The sequence below is a fragment of the Schistocerca gregaria genome, chromosome 2 (assembly GCF_023897955.1).
Source record: "Schistocerca gregaria isolate iqSchGreg1 chromosome 2, iqSchGreg1.2, whole genome shotgun sequence".
In the NCBI taxonomy this organism is placed as follows: Eukaryota; Metazoa; Arthropoda; class Insecta; order Orthoptera; family Acrididae; genus Schistocerca; species Schistocerca gregaria.
In genome coordinates this window covers 229,011,120-229,038,599 of record NC_064921.1, presented here as the reverse complement: position 1 = coordinate 229,038,599, position 27,480 = coordinate 229,011,120, and the positions used below count along the sequence as shown (strand labels likewise).

Genomic DNA, 27,480 nt, shown 5'->3' with positions numbered 1-27,480 from the left:
AATATTCCACTTAATTTTTTGGAGGCTGTGTTTTAACCCTTACTGACCGTATGGGCACGTACAAAAAAGATTAGTGTCTATTTTTCTCTACGCTACAACATATTCAAAGCCGCTCCTAATACAAGTCCATCCGGGTAGGTTTAATTATTACATTTGTACGAAAATGTTTGTAGTAAAATTTTAACATGGTAGCCATCGATGAACGAAGATGTATTTACATCTACATACATACTCCATCAACAAACATACTCAGCAAGAAACTGTTATTTTTGTTAACTGTGTTATTAGCGGTTTGTGGGATATTAATTTGTTGCTGGCATTTTATCATTTACGTGGAAAAAATTGTATTGAATTACATTAGAAAACACCAATATAACAATGCTACTGAATCATAAAAAAAAGCTTCTGTCCCGAATTATATTTATTGTGGGGAAAAGTGGAAGTTCCGAATTCATTATTACAGAACTTCCATTAAATGTGCTAAGAAGTGAAGTCAGCTACAAAGGGAGTCAATATCTTTCCGATTTACCTAAATCTGATACAGCTATAAGGAATAACAGAGCTAAGAGTTACACTTTGAACGTAAAACAGAAATTGCTCGTTGGTCGTAAATTCGCGGTTGTAATGAAACTAAATACGTATGTTTGATATTTTCGTTTAATTAACGTAACAAACAAGATAAAGGTAACCGGAAATAAACCGGATTGGTATTCTAAGAGGTTCCAAGAATAATGTCTGAAGTAGTGCTGGAGGGAATTAAGTAGTGATGGAGGGAATTCTGCCGGGCTGTCCATAAATCCGTATGAGTACGAGGGGATGGAGATCTCTTCTGAACAACACGTAGCAAGGCATCCCTCATATGCTCAATAATATTCACGTCTGGGGAGTTTGGTGGCCAGCGGAAGTATTTAAACTCAGAAGAGTGTTCCTGTAGCCCCTCTGTAGCAATCCTGGACGTGTGAGGTGTCCTGCAGGAACTGCCCAAGTCCGTCTAAATGCACAATGGGCATGAGTAGACGTAGGTGGTCAGACAGGATGCTTACGTACGTGTCACCTGTCAGAGTCGTATCTAGACGTATCAAAGGTCCCATATCACTCAAACTGCACACGCCCCACACCAGTAAAAAGCCTCCACCAGCTTCAACAGATCCCTGCTGATATGCAGCACCCATGCATTCCTCAGGTTGTCTCCATACTCATACATCTCCATCAGCTCGATACAATTTGAAACGAGACTCGTCCCACCAGGCAACGTGATTGCAGTCATCAATAGTCCAATGTCGGTATACATGGGCCCAGGCGAGGCGTAAAGGTTTGTGTCATATAGTTATCAAGGGTACAGGAGTGGGCCTTCTGCTCCGATGTTTCGTTGAGTGGTTCGCAAGCTGACAGTTGTTGGTGGCCCAGCACTGAAATCCGTAGCAATTTGCGGAAGGTTTCCACTTCTGTCAAGTTGAACGAGTCTCTTCAGTCGTCGTTGGTCCCGTTCTTGCAGTATCTTCTTCCGCCCGCAGCGATGTCGCAGATTTGACGTTTTACCGGATTCCCGATATTCACGGTACACTTCTCAAATAGTCTTACGGGAAAACCCTCACTTCATCGCTACCTCGGAGATGCTGTGCCCCATCGCCCGTGCGCTGACTGTAACACCACGTTCAAACTCACGTAACTTTTCAGACCCTGTCATTGCAGCAGTAGTAACAGCGCCCAGACACTTGTTGTCTTATGTAGACGTTGCCGACCTGAGCGCCGTATTGTGCCTGTTTACAATCTCTGTATTTGAATACAGATGTTTTTACCAGTTTCTTTGGCGCTTCAGTGTCTTATGACCAACTGACAAGCTATCTTAAGTTCTGATTACCATGTAGTGTTTGCGGAAAAGAAATTCACAACTATTGTTATACTCAAATACAGACGAGTAATATCTCAGTAGCAGAATTCAAAGATATTGCCATTTGAAAAGAGAAAATTTACCGCACTGAACAAGTGATAGCGATTTATTACACCAGAAGAATTCTGAAAGATATCGCTTTAGAGTTAATTTTCGCCTAAGCGTCTGCAAGATTAAGTTTATTACGAGTAAAATAGAATTTTTCAGGACTCACTTCGAGTAGGATTTTTATGTCTGTTGAGATTCCAGTACGATGCATTAAGCGTAATATGTCTCGCCGAGTGACGTAAGCCGAAAGTCTATTTTTTGTTATATACTGGACAGAAACGGTACTTAGCCTAATTGGTTGCGAATTTAAGTAAAAAAATATTTGTGTGGGTTGGTGTCGCACCTTGTTCCACTTACCAGACTTTGAATAATAATATCTCTAAACATCAATGGAATTTTCTGAGACTAGTTTTGTGTTACGAGTAAATAACATCTATACTTATATAACCACTGTACGTTTAATAATTTTTGTTGTGCTGGACGTCAAGTCACTCGGCTATTACGGCAACAGTAAGTCCAATAGAAGGCACTGTAACGTTAGTACAATGACTCACTCTGTCTTTGCTATCCAAAGGTAAGGAGTACACGGGTTAACACGTCGTCACAGTTCAACGGTTAGTCATTTTCTTTTTGCATACAATTTATAAATATTTCGAGCCAGTTGTCTGAATTATGACGAATTTAAGTTCCTCGCCACTGTGAAAACGAAACAGCTGCCACCTAGCGAACAGCCGCCATAATTCGAGAGAGCAGCTAAGGTGTCGTGGCCTAGCGGAGGAGTATGTGCATGGTAATTAGATGGTTGTGGGATTGAATTCAAGCTCGATCAATTTTTTTCACTTTACTGCCTTTTTACCAAGCATTCACTTCTCAATTATGTGCAGACTAGCTAGAAACGAACGTGGGTCGGATTCTACGTTACACTGTAGCTCCTCTTTCCCCCACTGGATTGATTAGTGACGTCCAATAGATTGAAATCGTTTCATATCAACTGCATGGCGGAAACAACTAATCCAAGACGTCTGATCTTCAATTTTTAGTGCATAAAGTTTTCCGAAAATCTACTTTAGTATGGAATGCAGCTTTGCTTAGTTTATATAAAGAAAGTTTTGCAGCAGATGATTAAGTTTTCTGCTTCCTTGAATCAAACGTAGATGCGAACACGACTCTTTGCGTGGTGGGGTGAAAAATCATGCTAGACACTTACAGTAATAGATTAGTTTTACTATTTGCGGAGCAAAATAACTGATGATGGTCGAAGATATAAAATGTAGACTAGCTACGGCAAGGAAAGTGTTTCTGAAGAAGAGAAATTTGCTAACATCGAGTATAGATTTAAGTGTAAGGAAGTCTTTTCTGAAAGTATTTGTATGGATTGAAGGCATGTATGGAAGTGAAACATGGACGATAAATAGTTTAGACAAGAAGAGAATAGAAGCTTTCGAAATGTGGTACTACAGAAGAATGCTGAAGATTAGAGGGGTGGATCACATAAGTAATGAGGAGGTACTGAACAGAATTAGGGAGAAGAGGAATTTGTGGTACAACTTGATTAGAAGATGGAATCGGTTAGTAGGACATGTTCTGAGGTGTCACCAATTTAGTATTGGACGGTAAAAATCGTAAAGAGAGACCAAGAGATGAATACACTAAGTAGATTCAGAAGGATGTAGATTGCAGTAGGTATTTGGAGATGAAGATGCTGACACAGGACAAAATAGCATGAAGAGCTGCGGCAAACCAGTCTACGGACTGAAGACCCACCGGCCGTGGTGGTCTCGCGGTTCTAGGCGCGCAGTCCGGAACCGTGCGACTGCTACGGTCGCAGGTTCGAATCCTGCCTCTGGCATGGATGTGTGTGATATCCTTAGGTTAGTTAGGTTTAAGTAGTTCTAAGTTCTAGGGAACTGATGACCACAGCAGTTGAGTCCCATAGTGCTCAGAGCCATTTGAACCATTTTTGACTGAAGACCACAAAAAATCACATTCCATTCGCTTTCTGATCAAAAACATCTGAACAACCTCACGTAATGTTGAACTGACCATTAGGTATCACAAGAGGTGTACCTCACCGTACGAAAACAGGGAGAGGGGGGGGGGGGGCTAAGGTAGTGAAAATTTATCAAAATGGTTCAAATGGCTCTGTGCACTATGGGACTTAACATCTGAGGTCATCAGTCCCCTAGAACATAGAACTACTTAAATCTAACTAACCTAAGGACATCACACACATTCATGCCCGAGGTAGGATTCGAACCTGCGACCGTAGCGGTCGCGCGGTTCCAGACTGAAGAGCCTAGAACCGCTTTGCCACTCCGACCGGCCGAAAATTTAACAGTTAAGAGAAAAGTACTGTGATTAAACAGATTAGTTTTTCTCCTTACTTTTCAAAAGCGTGGTGTATTGTGAAACATCACTTTCTGTTGGTGACTGCCACACTGCTAAAAAAATTAATACGATCCAGCGTGGAGCGTAAAATTTCCTTAAAGCGTACGACAGAGAAACAACGTTATTTTCATTGTTACGATGGATATCGGTCGTCCGTATAACAGGTAAGTTCCATTCACCTTGCGCGGTTCCCCTGGCACTTCACTATTAGCACTACACATTATGGCAGGGCAGTTAACGTTCTTCGGGCATTTGTCAGAACCCCACCCTTCCATCGGATTGCCGCAGGGTATAGCGTGATCCGTTTCTTCCGCTTCCAGTCAATCGTTGCTCTTAACACCAGCTCAAGCGTCGCTTAGCATTTACTGCAGAAATGTGTGGCTTACGAGTAGATGCTCGACCGATGTACGTCATTATTTTGAACTCCCTGCGCACATTCATTGGGCTATATGGACTGCTGGTAGCATCGAGGAATTCACCAGGGATTCCTTCAGCTGATTTCAGGCAGCTCGACACTCTCTGTATTTGAAGTCTGCTCTTGGCTTAGCTGAGGTTATCCCTTCGTGTTGCCACTTCACGATCACATCATAGACAGTCGACTTGGGCAGCTTTAGAAGCGTTGATATGTTCCTGCTGGATTTGTTACTCAGGTAACATCCAATGACTGACCCACGTTTGGACTCACTGAGCTCTCCCTACCGACCAATTTTGATGTTACTTGTTCTCTGCTGACAACACAATGCTCCCCACCTCCTCTTACACTAACAAGTGAGTAGCGCAGTAGTTAGCACACACTGATGGCTTGGCGGCGCGCATTCTGCTCCCTTCCTTGCTTCCCGACTTAGCAAAACGAATTCGCAAGCAAGTTATTTCAAAAGGTATTTCAATGGCCGCATTTGTATAGCCTGTACGGGTTTGGGGGCGGTGCCATAGGGATGACGGTTCAAATCACCGCCCCCCGATCCTGATTTTGGATTTTCGTGATATCTCCAAAGCGATCCACGCAAATGTCGGGTGGTTCCTTTGAAAGGGCACAGTCGATTTCAGTCCCCATCCTTGAATCAATCTGAGCTTGTGCTCCGGTTCTAGTGACCTCGATGCCGACGGGACATGAAACCCTAGTCTTCCTTGTTTATATTTATACTGTCGGTGTCCACCTTTCATGAAATCTAGTGGTCAATTGTGCACTGCATGGGCATGTCCGGATACTTTCTGTCAAATCGCGTACACCCGACATACCTGTTGCTGAAGCCTTGTAAACGTAGTGGGTGTTGTGTGATGTCCATAGGTTAGTTAGGTTTAAGCAGTTCTAAGTCCCAGGGGACTGATGCCCATAGATGTTGAGTCCCATAGTGCTCAGAGCCATTTTTTTTTTATAAACACCGGTAAATACCTGTTGCTGAGGGGCTTCAACATGTTTAATAACTCAACTAGCTGCTATGAGCTGCACTCTTATCAGTAGCTGTACAATGCTAGTGAACTCACAGCTCTCCAGTGTTAAAAGATAAATAGTAAGCACTCGATCGATACCTGATCGTTTGCTTGAGTGATAGAAAGCTCTTCGTTTCTATAGTATAAATGATTTCATACGAACAGTTAATATTGATCTAACGTCGCACACACTAACGGCTACAATATAAAACTGCCTGAAAATTCTTGTCTCTTTTTACAGCAGTCTTTTCAAATAGCCAGAGCAATCCATTTAAACTGTTCACATCAAATATTTCCGTAACCGTGAACGACATTATAATTCTCTTTTCACTCAGACGACTTGGAGAAAATCCTCTTCGACCCTGCATGCTGCAGATTCCTCAGCTTGCGCCATATGGAGGTTGGGGTTTTGAATTCTGCTTAAAAGGCGATTAAGTTCAGTCAAAATTCTTACAAAAGACCTAACGGTGTTCAGAAGGATAGATTAAATATAGTTGGTGGTGGAGTGTTTATTGCTGTCAGAAGTGTATTACCTTGTAGAGAAATTAAAGCCCTTAGATCGTGTGAGTTGGTAGGGGTAAAGGTTATACTCGAGAACCGGAATAAAGGAAGAAATGGTTTCTTTTACCGACCACCAGACGAAGTTGATACAGCTGCTGAAAGGTTCAAAGAAAACTCCAGTACTCGACTTATACAATTATAGTAGGTGAGGGTTTGCATAAACGTTGGCGAAAATACATGTTCAAAACCGGTTGTAGTCCATAAACATCGTCCGAAACTCTACTAAATGCTTCCTCCGAAAATTGCTATGTGTAATTAGTTCAGGACCCACTCGAAGTGTAAATGGTTGCGAAAACAATCTTGACCTCTAACTACCTAACAATCCTGAGCAAACAGAGAGCATCATGACAGATAAAGACATTAGTGACCACAAAGTCGTTGTATAGAGACGGGCCACTGTAAAATCAAAATTAATCGAAAATAAACGCAAAATATATCTATAGAAAAGTAGATAAAAATTCTGCTTGATGCCTTCCAAAGAGACAGTCTCCACTCCTTCAGAACTAGCTATTAAGTATAGACCATACGTGGATCAAATGCAAATAGTATCTATAGCAATTGACAGATTTATGCCAAATAAATTAATAAGAGACGCAACTAATCCCTACGGTCACAAAACAAGTCAGAACATTGCTGTTGAAGCTACGATAAGATGGAGCAAAATTTGATAAGTACGCATAATTCACAAGATTGACGAAATATTGTAGAAGCTAGAAATTCAGCGCGAACTTCAAATCGAGATGCCTTTAATAGTTTCCACAACGAAATGCTTTCTCGAAGTAGGATAGAAAATCCAAAAGAGATTCTGATCGTTTGTAACGCACATCAGCGCAGGGCACAATCAATACCCCACAGGACGATGGCGGTGGTAATGTTATCGATGACAGTGCCACAAAAGCGGGGTTACTAAATACGGTTTTGCGGAATTCTTTCGACAATGACGAATACACGCTTCCAATGTGCGTTCACCGCGATGTCAACAAACACGGATGCGATAATCATGATGCAGTAAACAGAACCTGGATTCATCCGAAAAAATGACTTTTTGCCATTCGTGCACCCAGGTTCGTCGTTTAGTACACCATCGCAGGCGCTCCTGTCTGTGATGTAGCGTCAAGGGTAACAGCAGCCATGGTCTCCGAGCTGATAGTCTTTGCTGCTGCAAACGTCGTCGAACTGTTCGTGCAGATGGTTGTTGTCTTGCAGACGTCCCCATCTGTTGACTCGGGTATCGAGACGTGGCTGCACGATCCGTTACAGCCATGCGGATAAGATGCCTGTCATCTCGAATGCTAGTGATACGAGGCCGTTGGGATCCAGCAAGGCGTTCCCTATTACCCTCCTGAACCCCCCGAATCCATATTCTGCTAACAGTCATTTGATCTCGAACAATGCGAGTAGCAATGTCGCGATACGATAAACCGCAATCGCGATAGGCTACAATCCGACCTTTATCAAAGTCGGAAACGTGATGGTACGCATTTCTCCTCCTCACACGAGGCATCACAACAACGTTTCACCAAGCAACGCCGGTCAACTGCTGTTTGTATATGAGAAATCGGTTGGAAACTTCACTCATGTCAGCACGTTGTAGGTGTCGCCACCGGCTCCTTCCTTGTGTGAATGCTCTGAAGAGTTAATCATTTGCATATCACAGCATCTTCTTCCTGTCGGTTAAATTTCGCGTCTGTAGCACGTCATCTTCGTGGTGCAGCAGTTTTAATGGCCAGTAGTGTAAGTTTTCAGAATGCTTTTGACACTGTTCCTCACATGCTGCTTCTAATCAAACTGCGTGCCTATGGAGTACCGTTTAGTTGCGCGATTGGATTCGTGATCTTCTGTCAGAAAGGTCATAGTTAGTAGTAACTGACGGAAACTTATCCAGTAAAACAGAAGTGATATCTGGCATTCCCCAAGGAACCGTTGTAAATCCTCTGCTGTTCGTAGCCCATACATGCCACCAAAAATTACTCCGCTGGTTTTTTGTTGCTAAGTGGAGTAGCTTTACTTTTTCTTATTTTTTAATGGGATGCTACAGTTTGGTACTTACTTTTCTGATAGCGGCTATTGAGACGAATCTAATGATGTGTAACAGAAATGTCTTTGAAGTTCAACGAATGTCACTAAGGTGTTCGAAGTGATGACCATTGGTATCAATGCAGTGCTGCAATCTTCTTATCATGGATGAGTGGTATTCCTTATAACATCGGCACATGCTCTGACAATTCTCTCTCGCATATTTTCAGGTGTAGTTGGAACGTCTTCATAAACAATGTCTTTTACGAATCCCCAGAAGAACAAATCCAGAGGCGTCAAGTCTGGACAACGAGCCGGCCACAACACATCTCCTCCGCGGCCAATCCAATGATTTAGGAATTGTCTCTGCAACTCATTTCTAGCCATCAGTGAAAAATGTGCTGGGCACCCAACGAGTTGATACCACATTCTGTTCCTTGTTCCAAAGGTAATACATGTTTCTTACAGAAATGTGGTGTACTTCTTTCAATGAAATAGGGGCCTATAATTCTGTCCTCCAGAATCCCACACCATACATTCATCGACCACGGTTTTCGGTATGCAACTTGCCGCAGCAAATACGGATTTTCAGTTGCCCAATAATGCATGTTATGCAAATTAACATGTGCATGAGGGGTGAATGTAGCCTCGTCAGTAAATAAAATCAAATTAATAAATGTGTCATCCCTCTGTATCTGAAGTTGAGCCCATCGGCAGAATTCAATGCGATGCATACAATCTGTACAAGTTAATTCTTGGTGGAGGCTGATATGGTAAGGATGATATTTATGGCGATGCAGAACACGAACAACACTACTCTGGCTCATGCCAGATTTCCTTTCGGTTTGACGCTAACACATGGGTCACGAACCAGTGGCAAGAGTACCAGTTTCCCTTTCCTCGTTAGTAGCTTTCCTTTGCCAGATATCTTTCCGACGAGCTAAAGATCCAGTTGTTCTCAATTTATCATACACATATTTAAATGAACGACTTGTACGGTGAGCGTGTTGAGGATTTCTTTCAACGTATAAGTCTCTAGCTCTCACTGAATTTCGTTGGCATTCTCCATAAGTGAGATACATATCGACTGGTTCTACGAAGGAGCACATCATTTCCATTAGTTTGATTCCTACCGTTCCTATTTTTTTGCGAAACCGTTGAATGGTGTTTACATGTGAATGGCACGTTAGATGGATACGCTGTATTCAGCGAATATGCACGATATACTAGAGAGGATTGTCAGGCGTCCTCTTGGGTAAAATATTCCGGAGGTAAAATAGTCCCCCATTCGGATCTCAGGGCGGGGACTACTCAGGAGGACGCTGTTGTCAGGAGAGGACGCTGTTGTCAGGAGAAAGAAAACTGGCGTTTTACGGATCGGAGCGTGGAATGTCAGATCCCTTAATCGGGCAGGTAGGTTAGAAAATTTAAAAAGGGAAATGGATAGTTTAAGATAGATATAATGGGAATTAGTTAGGTTCGGTGGCAGGAGGAACAAGACTTTTGGTCAGGTGAATACAGGGTTATATATACAAAATCAAATAGGGGTAATGCAGGAGTAGGTTTAATAATGAATAAAAGATGGGAGTGCGGGTAAGCTACTACAAACACCATAGTGAACGCATTATTGTGGCGAAGATAAGACACGAAGCCCACGCCTACTACAGTAGTACAAGTTTATATGCCAACTAGCTCTGCAGATGATGAAGAATTTGATGAAATGTATGATGAAATAAAAGAAATTATTCAGGTAGTGAAGGGAGGCGAAAATTTAATAGTCATGGGTGATTGGAATTCGACAGTAGGAAAAGGGAGAGAAAAAAACATAGTGGTTTAATATGGATTGGGGGTAAGAAAAATTAAAGAGGAAGCCGCTCGGTAGAATTTTGCACAGAGTATAACTTAATCATAGCTAACACTTGGTTCAAGAATTGTAAAAGAAGGTTGTATACATGGAAGAATCCTGGAGAAACTATAATGTATCATATAGGTTATATAATGGTACACCAGATATTTAGGAACCAGATTTTAAATTGAAAGGCATTTCCAGGGGCAGATGTGGACCCTGACCACAATCTATTGGTTATGACCTGTAGGTTACACTGAAAAAAGGTGAGAATTTAAGGAGACGGGACCTGGATAAACTGACTAAACCAGAGGTTGTACAGAGTTTCAGGGAGAGCATACGGGAGCAACTGACAGGAATTGGGGAAAGAAATACAGTAGAAGAAAAATGGGTAGCACTGAGGGATGAAGTGGTGAAGGCAGCAGAGGATCAAGTAGGTAAAAAGACGAGGGCTAGCAGAAATCCTTGGGCAACAGAAGAAATATTGAATTTAATTGATGAAAGGAGAAAATATAAAAATGCAATAAATGAAGCAGGCAAAAAGGAATACAAACGTCTCACAAAAATGAGATCGACAGGAAGTGCAAAATGGCTAAGCAGGGATGGCTAGTGGACAAATGTAAGGGTGTAGAGGCTTATCTCACTAGGGGTAAGATAGATACTGCCTACAGGAAAATTAAAGAGACATTTGGAGAAAGAGAACCACTTGCATGAATATCAAGAGCTCAGATGGAAACCCAGTTCCAAGCAAAGAAGGGAAAGCAGAAAGGTGGAAGGAGTATATGGAGGGTCTATAAAGAGGTGATGTTCTTGAGGACAACATTATGGAAATGGAAGAGGATGTAGATGAAATGGGAGATACGATACTGCGGGAAGAGTTTGACAGAGCACTGAAAGACCTGAATCGAAACAAGGCCCCGGGAGTGGACAACATTCCATTTGAACTACTGATGGCCTTGGGAGAGCCACTCCTGACATAACTGTATCATCTGGTGAGCAAGATGTACATGCGAAATACTCTCAGACTTCAAGAAGAACATAATAATTCCAATCCCAAAGAAAGCAGCTGTTCGCAGATGTGAAAATTACCGAACTATCAGTTTAATAAGTCACAGCTGCAAAATACTAACACGAATTCTTTACAGAAGAATGGAAAAACTGATAGAAGCTGACCTCGGGGAAGATCAGTTTGGATTCCGTAGAAATGTTGGAACACGTGAGGCAATACTGACCCTACGATTTATCTTGTTGTTGTTGTTGTTGTTGTCTTCAGTCCTGAGACTGGTTTGATGCAGCTCTCCATGCTACTCTATCCTGTGCAAGCTGCTTCATCTCCCAGTACCTACTGCAACCTACATCCTTCTGAATCTGCTTAGTGTACTCATCTCTCGGTCTCCCTCTACGATTTTTACCCTCCACGCTACCCTCCAATGCTAAATTTGTGATCCCTTGATGCCTCAAAACATGTCCTACCAACCGATCCCTTCTTCTAGTCAAGTTGTGCCACAAACTTCTCTTCTCCCCAATCCTATTCAATACCTCCTCATTAGTTACGTGATCTATCCACCTTATCTTCAGTATTCTTCTGTAGCACCACATTTCGAAAGCTTCTATTCTCTTCTTGTCCAAACTAGTTATCGTCCATGTTTCACTTCCATACATGGCTACACTCCAAACACTTTCAGAAACGACTTCCTGATACATAAATCTATATTAGATGTTAACAAATTTCTCTTCTTCAGAAACGCTTTCCTTGCCATTGCCAGTCTACATTTGATATCCTCTCTACTTCGACCATCATCAGTTATTTTACTTCCTAAATAGCAAAACTCCTTTACTACTTTAAGTGTCTCATTTCCTAATCTAATTCCCTCAGCATCACCCGATTTAATTTGACTACATTCCATTATCCTCGTTTTGCTTTTGTTGATGTTCATCTTATATCCTCCTTTCAAGACACTGTCCATTCCGTTCAACTGCTCTTCCAAGTCCTTTGCCGTCTCTGACAGAATTACAATGTCATCGGCGAACCTCAAAGTTTTTACTTCGTCTCCATGAATCTTAATACCTACTCCAAATTTTTCTTTTGTTTCCATTACTGCTTGCTCAATATACAGATTTATCTTAGAAGAAAGATTAAGGAAAGGCAAACATATGTTTTTAGCATTTGTAGACTTAGAGAAAGCTTTTGACAACGTTGACTGAAATACTCTCTTTCAAATTCTGGGGTAAAATACAGGGAGCGAAAGGGAAGCAGAGGTTGGGAAGGGAGTGAACCAAGGTTGTAGACTCTCCCCGATGTTATTTAATCTGTATATTGAGCAAGCGGTACAGGAAACAAAAGAAAATTTCGGAGTGGGTATTAAAATCCATGGTGAAGAAATAAAAACTTTGAGGTTTGCCGATGACATTCTAATTCTGTCAGAGACAGCAAAGGACTTGGATGAGCAGTTGAACGGAATAGACAGTGTCTTGAAAGGAGGGTATGAGATGAGCATCAACAAAAGCGAAACGAGGATAATGGAATGTAGTCGAATTAAGTCGGGTGATGCTGAAGGTATTAGATTAGGAAATAAGACACTGAAAGTAGTAAAGGAGTTCTGGTATTTGGGGAGAAAAATAACTGATGACGGTCGAAGTAGAGAGGATACAAAACGTAGACTGGTAATGGCAAAGGAAGCGTTTCTGAAGAAGAGAAATTTGTTAACATCGAGTATTGATTTAAGTGTCAGGAAGTCATATCTGAAAGTATTTGTACGGAGTGTAGCCATGTATGGAAGTGAAACGTGCACGATAAATAGTTTGGACAAGAAAAGAATAGAAGCTTTCGAAATGTGGTGCTACAGAAGAATGCTTAAGATTAGATGAGTAGATCACATAACTAACGAGGAGGTACTGAATAGCATTGCGGAGGAGTTTGTGGCACAACTTGACAAGAAGAAGAGACCGGTTGGTAGGATATGTTCTGAGGCAGCTGAGGATTACAAATTTAGCATTGGGGGGGGGGGGGCAGCGTGGAGGGTAAAAATTGTAGAGGGAGACCAAGAGATGAATACACTAAGCAGATTCAGAAGGATGTAGGTTGCGGTAAGTACTGGGAGATGAAGAAGCTAGCACAGGATAGAGTAGCATGGAGAGCTGCATCAAGCTAGTCTCAGGACTGAAGAAAGTATGTAAATAAATACTATACATAAGTAAACTACTAGCCAAAATGACTATGTGGCGTATAATACTCATATTTGCATCTGATGATAAGTATTACGTATAAACAACAACAACAACATGGGAATTGCCTTTGGAATAAGTCAGCCAGCATTGTTCGCATTTTGCGCCAAAATAGCTTTAATCAGTATATTGTGTGTTTTCACTAAATAATTAACCAAGGCGACTGCAGGACACCCATGGAACTCTATCATTCGGCTCTGATGCTGTATCAAGGAAAAAGGTTCTTTCTTCCCAAGAACTCTCTTTATCGATGAAATTACTTTTCCGAATCATGGAAAACTGAATGTAAGAAACGAGAAACTTGCAATACTGGTTCGCTGTGTACCCACTGTGGTTAAGGCAGACTTAATATCAGAAGCAGTGGTGTGTCAATGTTTGGTGTGGTGTACTGAAGACTACGTATAACAGTCTCCATGGCTTGCAATAGTGCCGCCTTCCGATCCAGTGCACTTGCGCTTCCACCAAACTTTTGAGCGTTCTTTTACGTTCTCTGTGATTGTAATACATGCATCGCTATGTGTTAAATAAATAGTTAAAGCCTTTTGTAATCTCTGTATTCCTTTTGAATTCTCCTGTGCAATGTGATTTTTTCAAAGGCATCGTCTACTCTGTAACCCACTAAGAATCACAAGTCAGAGGGTTTAATAAATATAGCAACAAATAAAATAAGCACTCACCGGCTTCGGCGAACGGTTGCTGAGTATGTTTTTGGGGCAGCTCGGCGCGTCCATTACGTCACTTTCCACAGACTGCTCCTTCTGGACATGCATAGGTTTCTGGCTGCGTCCACCTGTAAACAAGACAGACCAACCCTCAACAAGCAGCAATACAGGTATTTGTATGGTACATTTAGGCTCGATTCAGAGGATGGTCAACGTCAGTGACGTCACACACCGTCAAAAATCCACTTGCATTCACACTGGACGGAAGGTCAAGCGACGGCAAAACTTCAACCACGTTTTGGCGCGTTATTGGAAAGTCGCAGAAGTGTTCACGAGAGAGAATGGCGGACATCATGTTTAGTCTTGATGAACTTGCTGCGATTGCAATTGCTTTAGATGATGAGGAAAGAGAGCGGAAATTATGAAGGCAATCAAAACGAAGGTGGGTGAAGAAAGTGATTTTGAAGAGAATGTGTGAAGTCGAATATCACACATTGAATAGAGAGCTGGAAGAAGGGGAGACGTCATTTTATAAATATTTACGAATGTCGAGACAGAAATATTTTAATTTGCTGTCTTTGATACGCAGCAGCATCAAGAAAGCAGACACAAACATGCGCCGTGCAATTTCTCCACGAGCGAAACGAATGGTTTGTTTGAGGTGAGTCTGATGCCTCAGCTTTACCAATTCCTTTGAGGGTTCCTGTTCTGTACCTTTACGTATTTTATAGAACAGAATATTTATTGTAATACTGCACACTATAGACAAATTGATCTATAGGCTAAACATTCACAATTTATGGCCCCTTTTTATGTATATCTAAATCTGCTACAGTTCGTTCTGCATAAACTTTGGCACTGCAGAGAACCAACTGCATACTGTATTTGAATGTGGAACATCGAACTTTTTACTGCAGTTGTACTTAAACAAGCCAACTACAATGTCAAACTACTCTTTCGAAGTATACCGGCCGGCAGGCAAACTGACGTTGACATGACGTTGCACACCTTGTGAACGTCGCCATTTGGAAGCATTGGACGAATATTTTGACGTCACGTGACCCGCGTTGACGTTGACGTGACGTTGCCCGCCGTGTGAATCGAGCCTTATGCTGCACATCGCTGGCATGGCTCAGTGGTAATCTACTGACAAGGAAACATCACCTTCTCGGCACTGTGTTTTAAGGAGGAAGAAAGCACATGTAGAAGATATCAGCCCCTGCAATCACTCCTACGCGAAAATTTGTGCCATTATTCTAACAGTACGCTATTACGACCATCTGAAAATACAGCTTTGAAAAACGCGCGCGCCTCGCTTGTTTGTCACTCGCTCCGCCCCACTGTGGGCGAGTTGTTGTCTCCATTACACGATTATAAATAGGTATTTATGAACGTGTTTTCAGTCTAATTTTGATGATTCAAATGGCTCTGAGCACTATGGGACTTAACATCTGTGGTCATCAGTCCCCTAGAAGTTAGAACTAGTTAAACCTAACTAACCTAAGGACATCACACACTTGCATGCCCGAGGCAGGATTCGAAACGTAAAAGGAATGTGTTCTAAAACGTAACATTAGGGTTTCAAAAATAAGAACTACATCAGTGATCGTACGTATAGTGACATTTTCTCTGCCACGTAATACTCGGCGTTTTGTCGAACAATAATAAGTCAAACAAAGAATTACAATCAATTAATAAAAACCAGTCAATATTCCGCTGTGTGAAACGCGATCTCTTCATCAATTCCACTCAGTTCCGTGGCCGAAATACGACTAGATTCTTCATCAAGTTTCATATTATATACCGATTTTGCAGTAGGTAATACACCAGGTTTAACTGCTATGGACATCACTCCAGCAAGAATGGAAGACAAAGCGTTGTGCAGGTAAGATGCCATGGGGGCACACATTAGAATTCGCTCAGAAAAAATAGGGCGCTAGCTGGGCCGAAACAGTGAAAATAAGAACTTGCCGGCAACAGAGGATCTTCGAGATACTTCAACATCGTTCAGCTGTATCTATTTGCATCTTGTGCTCCTTTACTTTCTCCATGTAATTCTTTACAAACGTCATGATTTTTAGACTTGTAACTGACACAACCTCGTTTTCCAGCCAGCGCATGGGGCAAAATATTTTAAGGACAGGCAGACCTTCTGGTTTATTTCATTTTTCACTAATCGACTCTTCTTGCAGGTACATTCTCCAACACACATAAATCGATCACAGCAAACGGTACGGCGCCCGGATTAAGTCTTTAAGGCTGCATTCTTGAAACTCTGGTGAACTGTTCAGAGGCCACAAGATCCTATATCAATAAACGTTGACACACTGTTTCCTCGAATACCCTTGATATCACGATGCAAGTTCTTCAAGAATGCCCTGTTGACATCTGGCCCATCTGTTGATACTTGGAAGCATTTTGGTAAGATTCAAGACAGAGGTTGTTTATTGAAACCGTCCGGCACGCACTGAGGTAACAGAAGTATTGGGATAGTAATATGCACATACATAGATAGCGGTAGTATCGCGTACACAAGGTATAAAACGGCATTGCATTGGAGAGGAGCTGTCGTTTGTGCTCAGGTGATTTATGTGAAAAGGTTTCTGACGTGATTATGGCCGCACGGGTATTAAAAGACTTTGAACGGTGAATGGTAGTTGGAGCTAGACACGTGGGGCATTCAATTTCGAAAATCGTTACGAAATTCAATATTCCGAGATCCACATTGTTAAGAGTGTGCCGAGAATACGAAATTTCAGGCATTACATCTTATCACGGACAATGCAATGGCCGACGGTCTAAACTTAACGACCGAGAGCAGTTACGTTTGTGCAAAGTTGTCAATGCTAACAGACTAGCAATGCTGCGTAAAATAATCGCAGACATCAATGTGGCACGTACAACGAACGCATCCATTAACGGCAGTGCGGCGAAATCCGGCGCCAAAGGGCTACGGCAGCAGACAGCCGACGCGAGTGCCTTTGTTGACAGCACATCGCCTGCAGCGCCTCTCCTGAGCTCGTGGCGATAGCGGTTGGACCCTGACGACCAGAAAACCGGGCCTGAGTGGACGACTGGAAAACCGTGGCTTGGGCAGATGACTCCTTCTTTCAGGTGGTAAGAGCTGATGGTAGGGTTCGAGTGCGGCGCAAACCCCACGATTCCATGGACCTAAGTTGACAAGGCACTTTGCAAGCTAGTGGTAGCGCCATAATGGTGAGAGCTGTGTTTACATGGGACGGACTGGGTAGTCTGGTCCAGCTGGACCGATCATTGACCGAAACTGGTTATATTCGGCTACTTCGAGAGCATTTGCAGCCACTCGTAGACTTCACGTTCCCTTGACAATGCGCTACTTCACCAGGCCACAATTGTTCATGTTCCCTTGACAATACGCTACTTCACCAGGCCACAATTGTCTATGAATGGTTTGCAGGACATTCTGACAACCCAGATCGCTCGACATGAATCACATCCGAAATTTGGGGAACGTAATCGAGAGATCAGTGCGTGCACAAATTCCTTCTCGAGCAACACTTCGGTAGTCTTGTACCGCAAGGAAGCAAGGGAGAGTATGTAGCCGTTATCCTCTTTCTACAATACAAATGCACACGTGGATTGGTTCAAATGGCTCTAAGGACTATGGGACTTAACATCTGAGGTCATCAGTCCCCTAGACTCAGAACTACTTAAACCCCACGATTCCATGGACCTAAGTTGACAACAAGGCACTTTGCAAGCTAGTGGTAGCGCCATAATGGTGAGAGCTGTGTTTACATGGGACGGACTGGGTAGTCTGGTCCAGCTGGACCGATCATTGACCGAAACTGGTTATATTCGGCTACTTCGAGAGCATTTGCAGCCACTCGTAGACTTCACGTTCCCTTGACAATGCGCTACTTCACCAGGCCACAATTGTTCATGTTCCCTTGACAATACGCTACTTCACCAGGCCACAATTGTCTATGAATGGTTTGCAGGACATTCTGACAACCCAGATCGCTCGACATGAATCACATCCGAAATTTGGGGGACGTAATCGAGAGATCAGTGCGTGCACAAATTCCTTCTCGAGCAACACTTCGGTAGTCTTGTACCGCAAGGAAGCAAGGGAGAGTATGTAGCCGTTATCCTCTTTCTACAATACAAATGCACACGTGGATTGGTTCAAATGGCTCTAACCTAAGGACATCACACACATACATGACCGAGGCAGGATTCGAACCTGCGTCCGTAGCAGCAGCGCGGTTCCGGACTGAAGCGCCTAGAACCGCTCTTACACAGCGGCCGGCCACACATGGATTAATAGTTCTTTACTTACGTGTACTGGTAACTTTACTTCACTTGAATAGTGTCCATGTGTTGTAGCACAAACTCATCACTAACAGTCCTCTTGCAGACTGATGTAAAGCCGGCCGCTGTGGAGGGGCGGTTCTAGGCTCTTCAGTCCGGAACCGCGCTGCTGCTAAGGTCGCAGGTTCGAATCCTTCGCTGGTGCGGGTGGCCGAGCGGTTCTAGGCGCTACAGTCTGGAACCGCGCGACCGCTACGATCGCAGGTTCGAATCCTGCCTCGAGCATGGGTGTGTGTGATGTCCTTAGGTTAGTTAGGTTTAAGTAGTTCTAAGTTCTAGGGGACTGATGACCTCAGAAGATAAGTCCCATAGTGAAAACAAAAGGAGTTAAAGAGAATCCTTCCTCGTGCATGGATATGTAAGATGTCCTTAGGTTAGTTAGGTTTAAGCAGTTCTAAGTCTAGGGGACTGATGACAAATGTCAAGTCCCATAGTGCTTAGAGTCATTTGAACTGTTTTGAACTGATGTAAAGTACAATTCTGGTTTAGTTAAACTAGTCCCACTATGGTGACTAATCTGATTACTATACACCGTCGTAGCCTGCGACGAACTAAACCCGGTCTGCAAGTAAACTAATAGACGCCGACTGGATAATTGAGTGAGTGCGGCCCTCCGGCCAGCAGCGGGGGCCTAAATACAAGCTGTCGAGAGAACGTTGGCGGCACGTTGCTTGTGGGCGTGTGTCTGGACTCACTCGTGAGAGGTGCGCTTCATCCAGCACTTACTAATCGATCTTCGCGCTTCATCTTTGCCGACCGGTGTGCCGGCGACAGCTTACACCAGCACAACTTTTGCAATTATTGAGGGCTATATAGACAGAAAGGCCCAATATTTCTGCGGCAGACTTCCAACAACATCGAGTTGCCGCACTACACTGGGCAAAAGGCGGTTCGACGCGATATTAGGAGGTATCCCATGACTTTTCGGTGTATTGGTAACTCTGGTATGGCCTAAAAATGTCTATGAAAAGTACTGCATTTCAACCTATTTGTTTACTTTGTGGGAATATCTGAGATCAATAAGCATTTGCTGCAACTCAGGAACCTTGTTACGGCTCACATCAAATTCTTCAAGAACTGCGAAAACAGTCTTCTTAAAGTGCTTAGGTAACCTATCAACAATACTGTCTGATGTCCTGTCTGCATAGAACCAGCTACATTTTCATCGGGAAACACGAGCGGAGAAAAAGCAGTCTGCGCGCCAGTAGTAGAAAAGGTCACATGGTCATCGACTGCATGCAGAGTCCATAACATTTACGCCCTTGTGACGTCATCCTGGGTCAGGTACTACGAAATGCGACTGTTAGCCGACGCAGCGATAGCAGCTGTGGTGGAAGCGACCCTGGGCTGCTGTTACAGGATGACGACGAACGGACCGTGAACTGCAATATGGGACTTAACAGCTATGGTCGTCAGTCCCCTAGAACTTAGAACTACTTAAACCTAACTAACCTAAGGACAGCACACAACACCCAGTCGTCACGAGGCAGAGAAAATCCCTGACCCCGCCGGGAATCGAACCTGGGCGCGGGAAGCGAGAACGCTACCGCACGACCACGAGTTGATGGAAGAGGTAGGCCAGAAACAAGACAAAGCAACACGCACGCGAACGTCAAGTTGTCATGACAGCGTTGCAGGGACGCTAAACAAACTTCAATGGTAGAAGATACAAGAAAGGTTTACTGCAGAATGGTGACTGAGAGAGAACTTTCTGGAAACAATTTGGCAACGTATTACTTCCCCCCATATATGTCTCGTGAAATCACAACAATGAGAAAATCTGGAGAATTTGAGCTAAAACGAAGCTTTACTGGTTTCGTTCTCTCACATTTTTGAAATATAGGAATGTCTTTAGCGCCCAGTTCTTTATTAAGCGTTTAAGAGTTTCAAAATTTCGTCAGACTGAGACTGTGGCCGGCCGCGGTGGTCTAGCGCTTCTAGGCGCTCAGTCCGGAACTGCGCGACTGCTACGGTCGCAGGTTCGAATCCTGCCTGGGGCATGGATGTGTGTGATGTCCTTAGGTTTAAGTAGTTCTATGTTCTAAGGGACTAACGACCACAGATGTTAAGTCTCATAGTGCTCAGAGCCATTTGAACCATTTGCGAGACTATGTAACAAAGTGAAAAAGAAAATTAATGATGGAAAACATGTAAATAATAACATAGGATGCACCGTAGTATTCCAAATACAGAAATTTCAATTAGTATCATACTTTCATTTAAATCAAACTTTAGTACAAAGCTCACGAAAGTGAGCACAAAGGCTAAATACAATACTATATACAATACATATCTCGTCTAGGCATATTTCACAGTGCGATTGTCTATTCGAAGAGAACCATTGTTAAACTGGGTATGGTGATAAAGCTATCAAAGGCCAGGAGGTGGCGCTAGCATTACCCATAGAAAGCAAGTCAAAGAGTAACTTTACAATCAACTATGCATTGCATTACAACATGTCAGAACCTCGTGAAAAACTTGACAACAATACATCTTTGCTACATACAGAGAGAGACTAATATTCTGACAGCATTGCGTCGTTAGGTAGCTTCGTGAGCAACGTTACAAATACAGTCGTTAATCAGTAATCAGAACATTTGAAAATAGTAATTAGAGTGGTACAGTATCGAAATAAAACCTACAGAGATGAGAACCAAAATATAAATTGTGAAAACATTTAGTGATGGTTGTAAATATATTCTTTCATAACTTGTATTTTATTTCTTCTCTACATCGGTTTTATGTTTATATTGCACTATACTCATTGGTTGCAAATATGTCTTCCGTTTTCTGTTATCCGTGTAACGTTGTTCACGTTGCTACCAAAGGATGCAAATTTCATGCTTTCGGTATATGAGTTTCTCCTCTATCGTAGTAGCAAAAAAGTATCCTTGTCAAGTCGTTCACGAGGTCCTGAAATAATTAACCGGAATGCGTAGTTAATTGAAGAGCTATTCTATGAGTTCCTTTCTGCACGCTTATGTTATTATGTGCGTATTTGCTATCGTTAATTTCCTTGTACACTTTATTCCACAGCTTCTTCCGCAGTTCGTGGTCTAGTGGCTAGCGTTGCTGCCTCTGGATCACGGGTTCGACTCCCAGCCGGATTGGGGATTTTCCCTGCCCGCTACTGGGTATTTGTGTTGTCATCATCATTCGATTGGATTGCGTAAAAAACTGGACTGTGTAAAAATTGAGGCTTTGTACGGGCGCTGATGAACGAGCAGTTGAGCGCCCCACAAACCAAACATCATCGTCATTTATTCCGCAGGTTCAGTCTGATGATGAAATGAAATGTCGTGTGGCTAGGGCCTCCCGTCGGGTAGACCGTTCGCCTGGTGCAGGTCTTTCGAGTTGACGCCACTTCGGCGACCTGCGCGTCGATGGAGATGAAATGATAATGACAACACAACACCCAGTCCCTGAGCGGAGAAAATCTCCGACCCAGCCGGGAATCGAACCCGGGCGCTTAGAAATGACAGTCCGTCACGCTGACCACTCAGCTGCCGGGGGCGGACAGTCTGATGATGAAAACACGAAACATCATCGATATGGGTTTTCTGAGCCGAACACCCACTCGGGTACCCTTGATGACTGCAGGACACAAAGCTTTATGCCTCGCCTGGGCCCGTCAACACCGACATTGGACTCCTGATGACTGGAAACATGTTGCCCAGTCGGACGAATCTCGTTTCAAATTTTATCGAGCGGGCGGACGTGTACGGGTATGGAAATTACCTCATGAATGCATGGACCCTGCATGTCAACGGGGGCTTGTTCAAGTGGTGAAGCATCTGAAATGGTGTGGAGCATGTGCAGTAGGAGTGGTATGGGACTCCTGATACGCCTCTCACAGGTGACACTAAGTAAGCATCCTGTCTGACCACCTGCATTCTTTTATGTACCACTGTGCATTCCGACGGACTTGGGATATTCCAGCAGGGCAATGCGACACCTCAAACGTCCGGAATTGCTACAGAGTGGTTCCAGGATCACTCTTCTGAGTTTAAACACTTCCGCTGGCCAATAAACTCGCAAGATATGAACATTATTGAGCATATCTGGGATGCCGTGCAGAATGCTGTTCCGAAGAGATGCTGTATAGACAGCTCTGCAGAATTCATGGTGAAAAGTTTGTGACCGGAGCTCTGTACAGGACTACCTTGCCAGCAACTTTTTGGAAAGGCGCTGGAATGTTAACAACGTTTCATTCCTGGAAATATCCCAGATGACTAAGATTCCAGTACTCGTCCAGTTATAAAATGAGCGCGTGTTAAACTGTAGCACTGGTCGTGGTTCTGTCCATACAAGTGATCAAGCCAGACAATGTCAGTGTGAGGGTGCGATTTCTCAGAGAACCTCATCTGGTTCTGTTGTCGGAGCCAATTAATCTGCTTATTCAGATGTGATGCCAGCAGCTCCCCATTCCTCATGCGGTGCTATTGGCCGCGCTATTAAAGTCATTCCACACTGGGACTTCGAGCAAAGCAGATTTGGCGGCAGTCGCACGGTACTTTCAGCACGGTCGTGGCACAGCGAGGCTTAGGCGTGGTGCCTGCTATGCGGTGGCACACTGAAGGGTGCGTCATCAGTGAAGAGGTACAGGGCCAGTGCCGTGGGAGCTGTGCGAGAGCGGCACAATTGTTCCAACGCTACCCTACAACAAAAAGGCAGCAGTAACTGCTAGACATTAAAAGTCTTATATTTACTACCCGTATAATGCACACCTGTCTTTAGTATGAAGCTCCAGTAATGTTGAAATAATTTACTAAAATCTGTCAGTAAATACTTAAAATAAACTACCTTGAATCCTTTTTTAATTTCATGTCATTTTATACTTTGCTACTACAGCACTGGTGGCCTACACCATATTTTTTAATAAAATACTGGTACACACCTGTCTGTAGAAATGTTCCTACACAAACCAACCATGCTATCTCCCTTGAAGTATTTTTTTTTTTTTAATTTCTCGCCAATTTTACACTGGTGAGCTGGGCTTACGTTTGTGATCATGTTTTGATTGTGGCCATATTGAGTCATAAATTATTCTAATTAAGGCACTGCTAGCTTAGAAAAACATCCAATAGTCAAATTGGGTCATACATTATACCAATAAATGTAAGAGTGACATAAATATTGGGTAATAAATAATTGCAACCTACGTCCTCAATTATTTGCTGGATGTATTCCAATCTCTGTCTTCCTCTACAGTTTTTGCCCTCTACAACTCCCTCTAGTACTATGGAAGTCATTCCCTGATGTCTTAATAGGTGTCCCATCATCCTGTCCCATCTCTCTGTCAGTGTTTTCCACATATACCTTTTCCCTCCGATACTGTGCAGAACCTCCTCATTCCTTACCTTATCAGTCTACATAATTTTCGACATTCGTCTGTGGCACCAAATCTTAAATGCTTCGGCTATCTTCCGTTCCAGTTTTCCCACAGTCCCTTGTTTCAGTACCATACAATGCTGTGCTCTATACGTACATTCTCAGATTTTCTTCCTCAAATTAAGGCCTATGTTTGATCCTAGTAGACTTCTCTTAGCCAGAAATGCTCTTTTTGCCTGTGCTGGTCTGCATTTTATGTCCTCATTGCTCCGTCCGTCATTAGTTATTTTGCTGCCTAGGTGGTACAATTTCTTGACTTCATCTACTACATGACATCGCTCTTGATGTTAAGTTTCTCGATGTTCTCGTTTCTGCCAGTTCTCACTACTTTCCTCTTTCTTCCGTTTACTCTCAATCCATACTCTATACTCAGACTGTTCATTCCATTCAGCAGAAAATGTAATTCTTTTTCACTTTCACTCAGGATGGCAATGTCATCCGCGGATGGTATCGTTGATAACCTTTCACATTGAATTTTAATTCCACTCCTGAATCATTCTTTTACTTCCATCATTGCTTCTTCGATGTACAGATTGAACTGTGGGGGCCCAATCTGACATCCTTTCTAATCCGAGCACTTCGTTCTTGGTCATTCGTTCTTACTATTCCCTCTTCGCTCTTGTACATATTGTTTATTACCCGTCTCTCCCTATAGCTTACCCCAATTTTTCTCAGAATTTCGAACATCTTGCACCATTTTACATTGTCGAACGCCTTTTTCAGGTTGACAAATCCTATGAATGTGTCATGATTTTTCTATAGTCTCGCTTCTTTTATCAATCGCGACGCCAGAAATGCCTCTCTGGTGCCTTTGCCTTTCCTAAAGCCAAACTGATCGTCACAACACACACGTGGTTAGATGACGGTCTTGTTTACACTGTACATTGCCATGCGAATTATTTATGTAGATGTAGGCACTGTCATTCCTTAATGAAATTTCATTTTTTTCTCCCGTCTTGTTCTGTCTGTGAGTGTTCTGTTTATGTTTATAGAGTCACGCATTATTTAAAAGTTCTTCAACCTACCTCTCAGACCTTTATCATACTCCGAGGGGAAAAAAAACCACTTAATATAAAATTAAACATGGTAACAAAAAATGTCCAGATGTGTATGAATCTTAGGGACTTAACTGCTAATGTCGTCAGTCCCTAAGTTTACACACTACTTAACCTAAATCATCCAAAGGACAAACACACACACCCATGCCCGAGGGAGGACTCGAACCTCCGCAAGGACCAGCCGCACAGTCCATCACTGCAGCACCTTAGAACGCTAGGCTAATCCTGCGCGGCGCTTAAACCTCACTGTGTCGGTTTGTGATGGCAAAAACAAAGAAATTTCAAGGTTTATTTCCAAACTAACAAGTTCTCTTTTCATTAGCTGTCCATGACCTCAAAAATTACAGTTCTGCACTGAGAGAAATTGCCTGCAGCTACTGCTATATTGTTGTAGATAAGAATATTTTCTCTATTTACGATATGCCAAAATACTCACCTCTTTGCGAGGTATAATGTGCCCTTGGAGAAAATAGCTTACATGAATACTTCATTCACGTTGTATTGTTAGTGCCTGCGAGTACTAATGAACCTGCTGGGTAAAATGCATTTTCTCGAGATCTTGTATGTACCTTCAGTCTCTAGGAAATGGCTTTTATGTACATTGTAGAGAGTCCGCTTGCACTTGTATGCGCTAACGATACAGTAATAATGAAATAGCCATCAAAGCCATTGTACCTCCTTAACGGTTCGAGACAGCAAAACGCATTTTTGATAAATGATATCATGCAAAGAAGAGAGGTTTTTTCCCCATATGGTTTACGTAACACTTTCTTAGCTACTGCAGTATACGAGTAACTACAGATTTTCTCGATGGAATTAATTTTTTAAGGTGCATTTACCGCTGGTGAAATGAGCGTTGGTGTGGCTTTGCAACAACACAAGTGAAGAAATTCAATATTTATTTTTATACCAAGGAAGTGATTTTTCATAAGATATTGACCTGACTGATCCACAGTTCAGCACTTAATAAACCCTTGCTTCAGGGTTCTGTCGCGATTGAAACTGCACTAGCATGTCAATAAGGTGTAAAACAGTATAAATTCCACTACGTTTGAAAAAAAAATCAGAAAAAATGCAAAATTGGGAAAAAGAAATGCAAGTTTTAACTTAAAATTCACCACTCACGCGGGTAATAAGTCTAGGGAAATTAAACTGCTCCTTTTTCTGCAATTTCAGCAGAATCCTGCAACCCAAAGTATATTTGATAATGAGCAATTATTACTTAAAGTCAACAAAGAATTTTCTTTCTAATAACCAATGATCTGAGAAATATGAATAGATTCGCACCAAATAGTACAGCGTTGTCTTTATCTCTTGAGTGAAGAACTGCGTTTATTCACCTCATATATCTTTTAGTTCCGACAAACGTACTGATAAAATTATATCTGGTTCTCTGATTCCTCAGAGTGACCACTGTTTCAGAGCTACAAAATTATTGCGTCGTCCGGCGAAAGTGGCCGACTGGTTCTAGGCGCTTCAGTCTGGAACCGCGCGACTGCTACTGTCAAAGGTTCGAATCCTGCCTCGGACATGGGTGTGTGTGATGTCCTTAGTTTAATTATGTTTAAGTAGTTCTAAGCTCTAGGGGACTGATAACCTCAATCGTTAAGTCCCATAGTGTCCAGAGCCATTTTTATATTGCGTCAACAAGGTATTTCAGAGCAAAAATGGGAACAGTTCTATTCGTTAAAACATGGTTAATTTCTTTTATCAGCCACTCGCTACTACTCGTGAAAATGTAAATAGATAATATTTTTAAAACATCAGAAATTCACTTTGAATGGGGATTTGAACAAAAAGATTACGCACTTTGTGTTGTGAATTGTTTTCATTTTTCTCCTATCATTATGGTGTATGAGGAAAATATTTGGTTAAGTTTCAGTTCCACCTGTTCATTATGAAAATCACAGTGGGTTACATGGCTGCGCTGAAACTGTAACAAAAGGGGTGAACTAATTGACCCGGACTTCTTACTCCTTTTCCTCTTCAGAGAAGCGTCGTTAGTGGCATACTTGACTAACTATCATTGTTCTTGTTGCCATACTAAAATTTGCTTCTTTCGCCAAAACACAGTATAACTGGCACAAAGTCACCACATTAATATACTAGAAACAGCAATAGCTATTGCGACGGAATCCGAAAACAGAGGGTGTTATTAAACAAACTATTGCCTACTAGACAAGTAACCAGCTTTTGGAAAACTTATAACATAAGCACAAACTATTTAAAGGACAATTCAGTATGTTAGTCACATTTCATACAGAAAAATGTTGACAACTCGCAAAACAAGATAGGAGAAAACAACGTAACATATTAGCAACTTGGTAGAAAATAATGAAAGTACAAGAGGTCTCCCAAACGCACACGGAAAGCTGCAGGTCAGATGGCGTTAAGTCAGAGCGCCAAATGGGCCTGACCCCGTAACACAAGGGAGCTGAAGCAACGGGAAGCCACAACGTCTGTTAATCAGCGAGCAGTTATGGTGCACTGTCGTGTTGGTATTCGCTACAACGCGACTCGGAGACTACGTCTGGACGACTTCACACAGGGAAGAAACATCTGGTAACTATAAGAAACAAGAAATGCGACGAGTGTGGCCCAGGAAATTAC

The 27,480-nt window shown here is 42.6% G+C and overlaps 1 protein-coding gene across 1 annotated transcript in view; it reads right to left on the bottom strand.

Moving 5' to 3' along the window:
* Positions 1-27,480, bottom strand: part of LOC126335798 (uncharacterized) — a 121,987-nt gene that overhangs the window by 38,821 nt on the left and 55,686 nt on the right. The window contains exon 3 of the mRNA XM_049999263.1: positions 14,084-14,196. Within this exon, the coding sequence (XP_049855220.1) occupies positions 14,084-14,196 (113 nt within the window). The remainder of the gene's footprint in view (positions 1-14,083; positions 14,197-27,480) is intronic.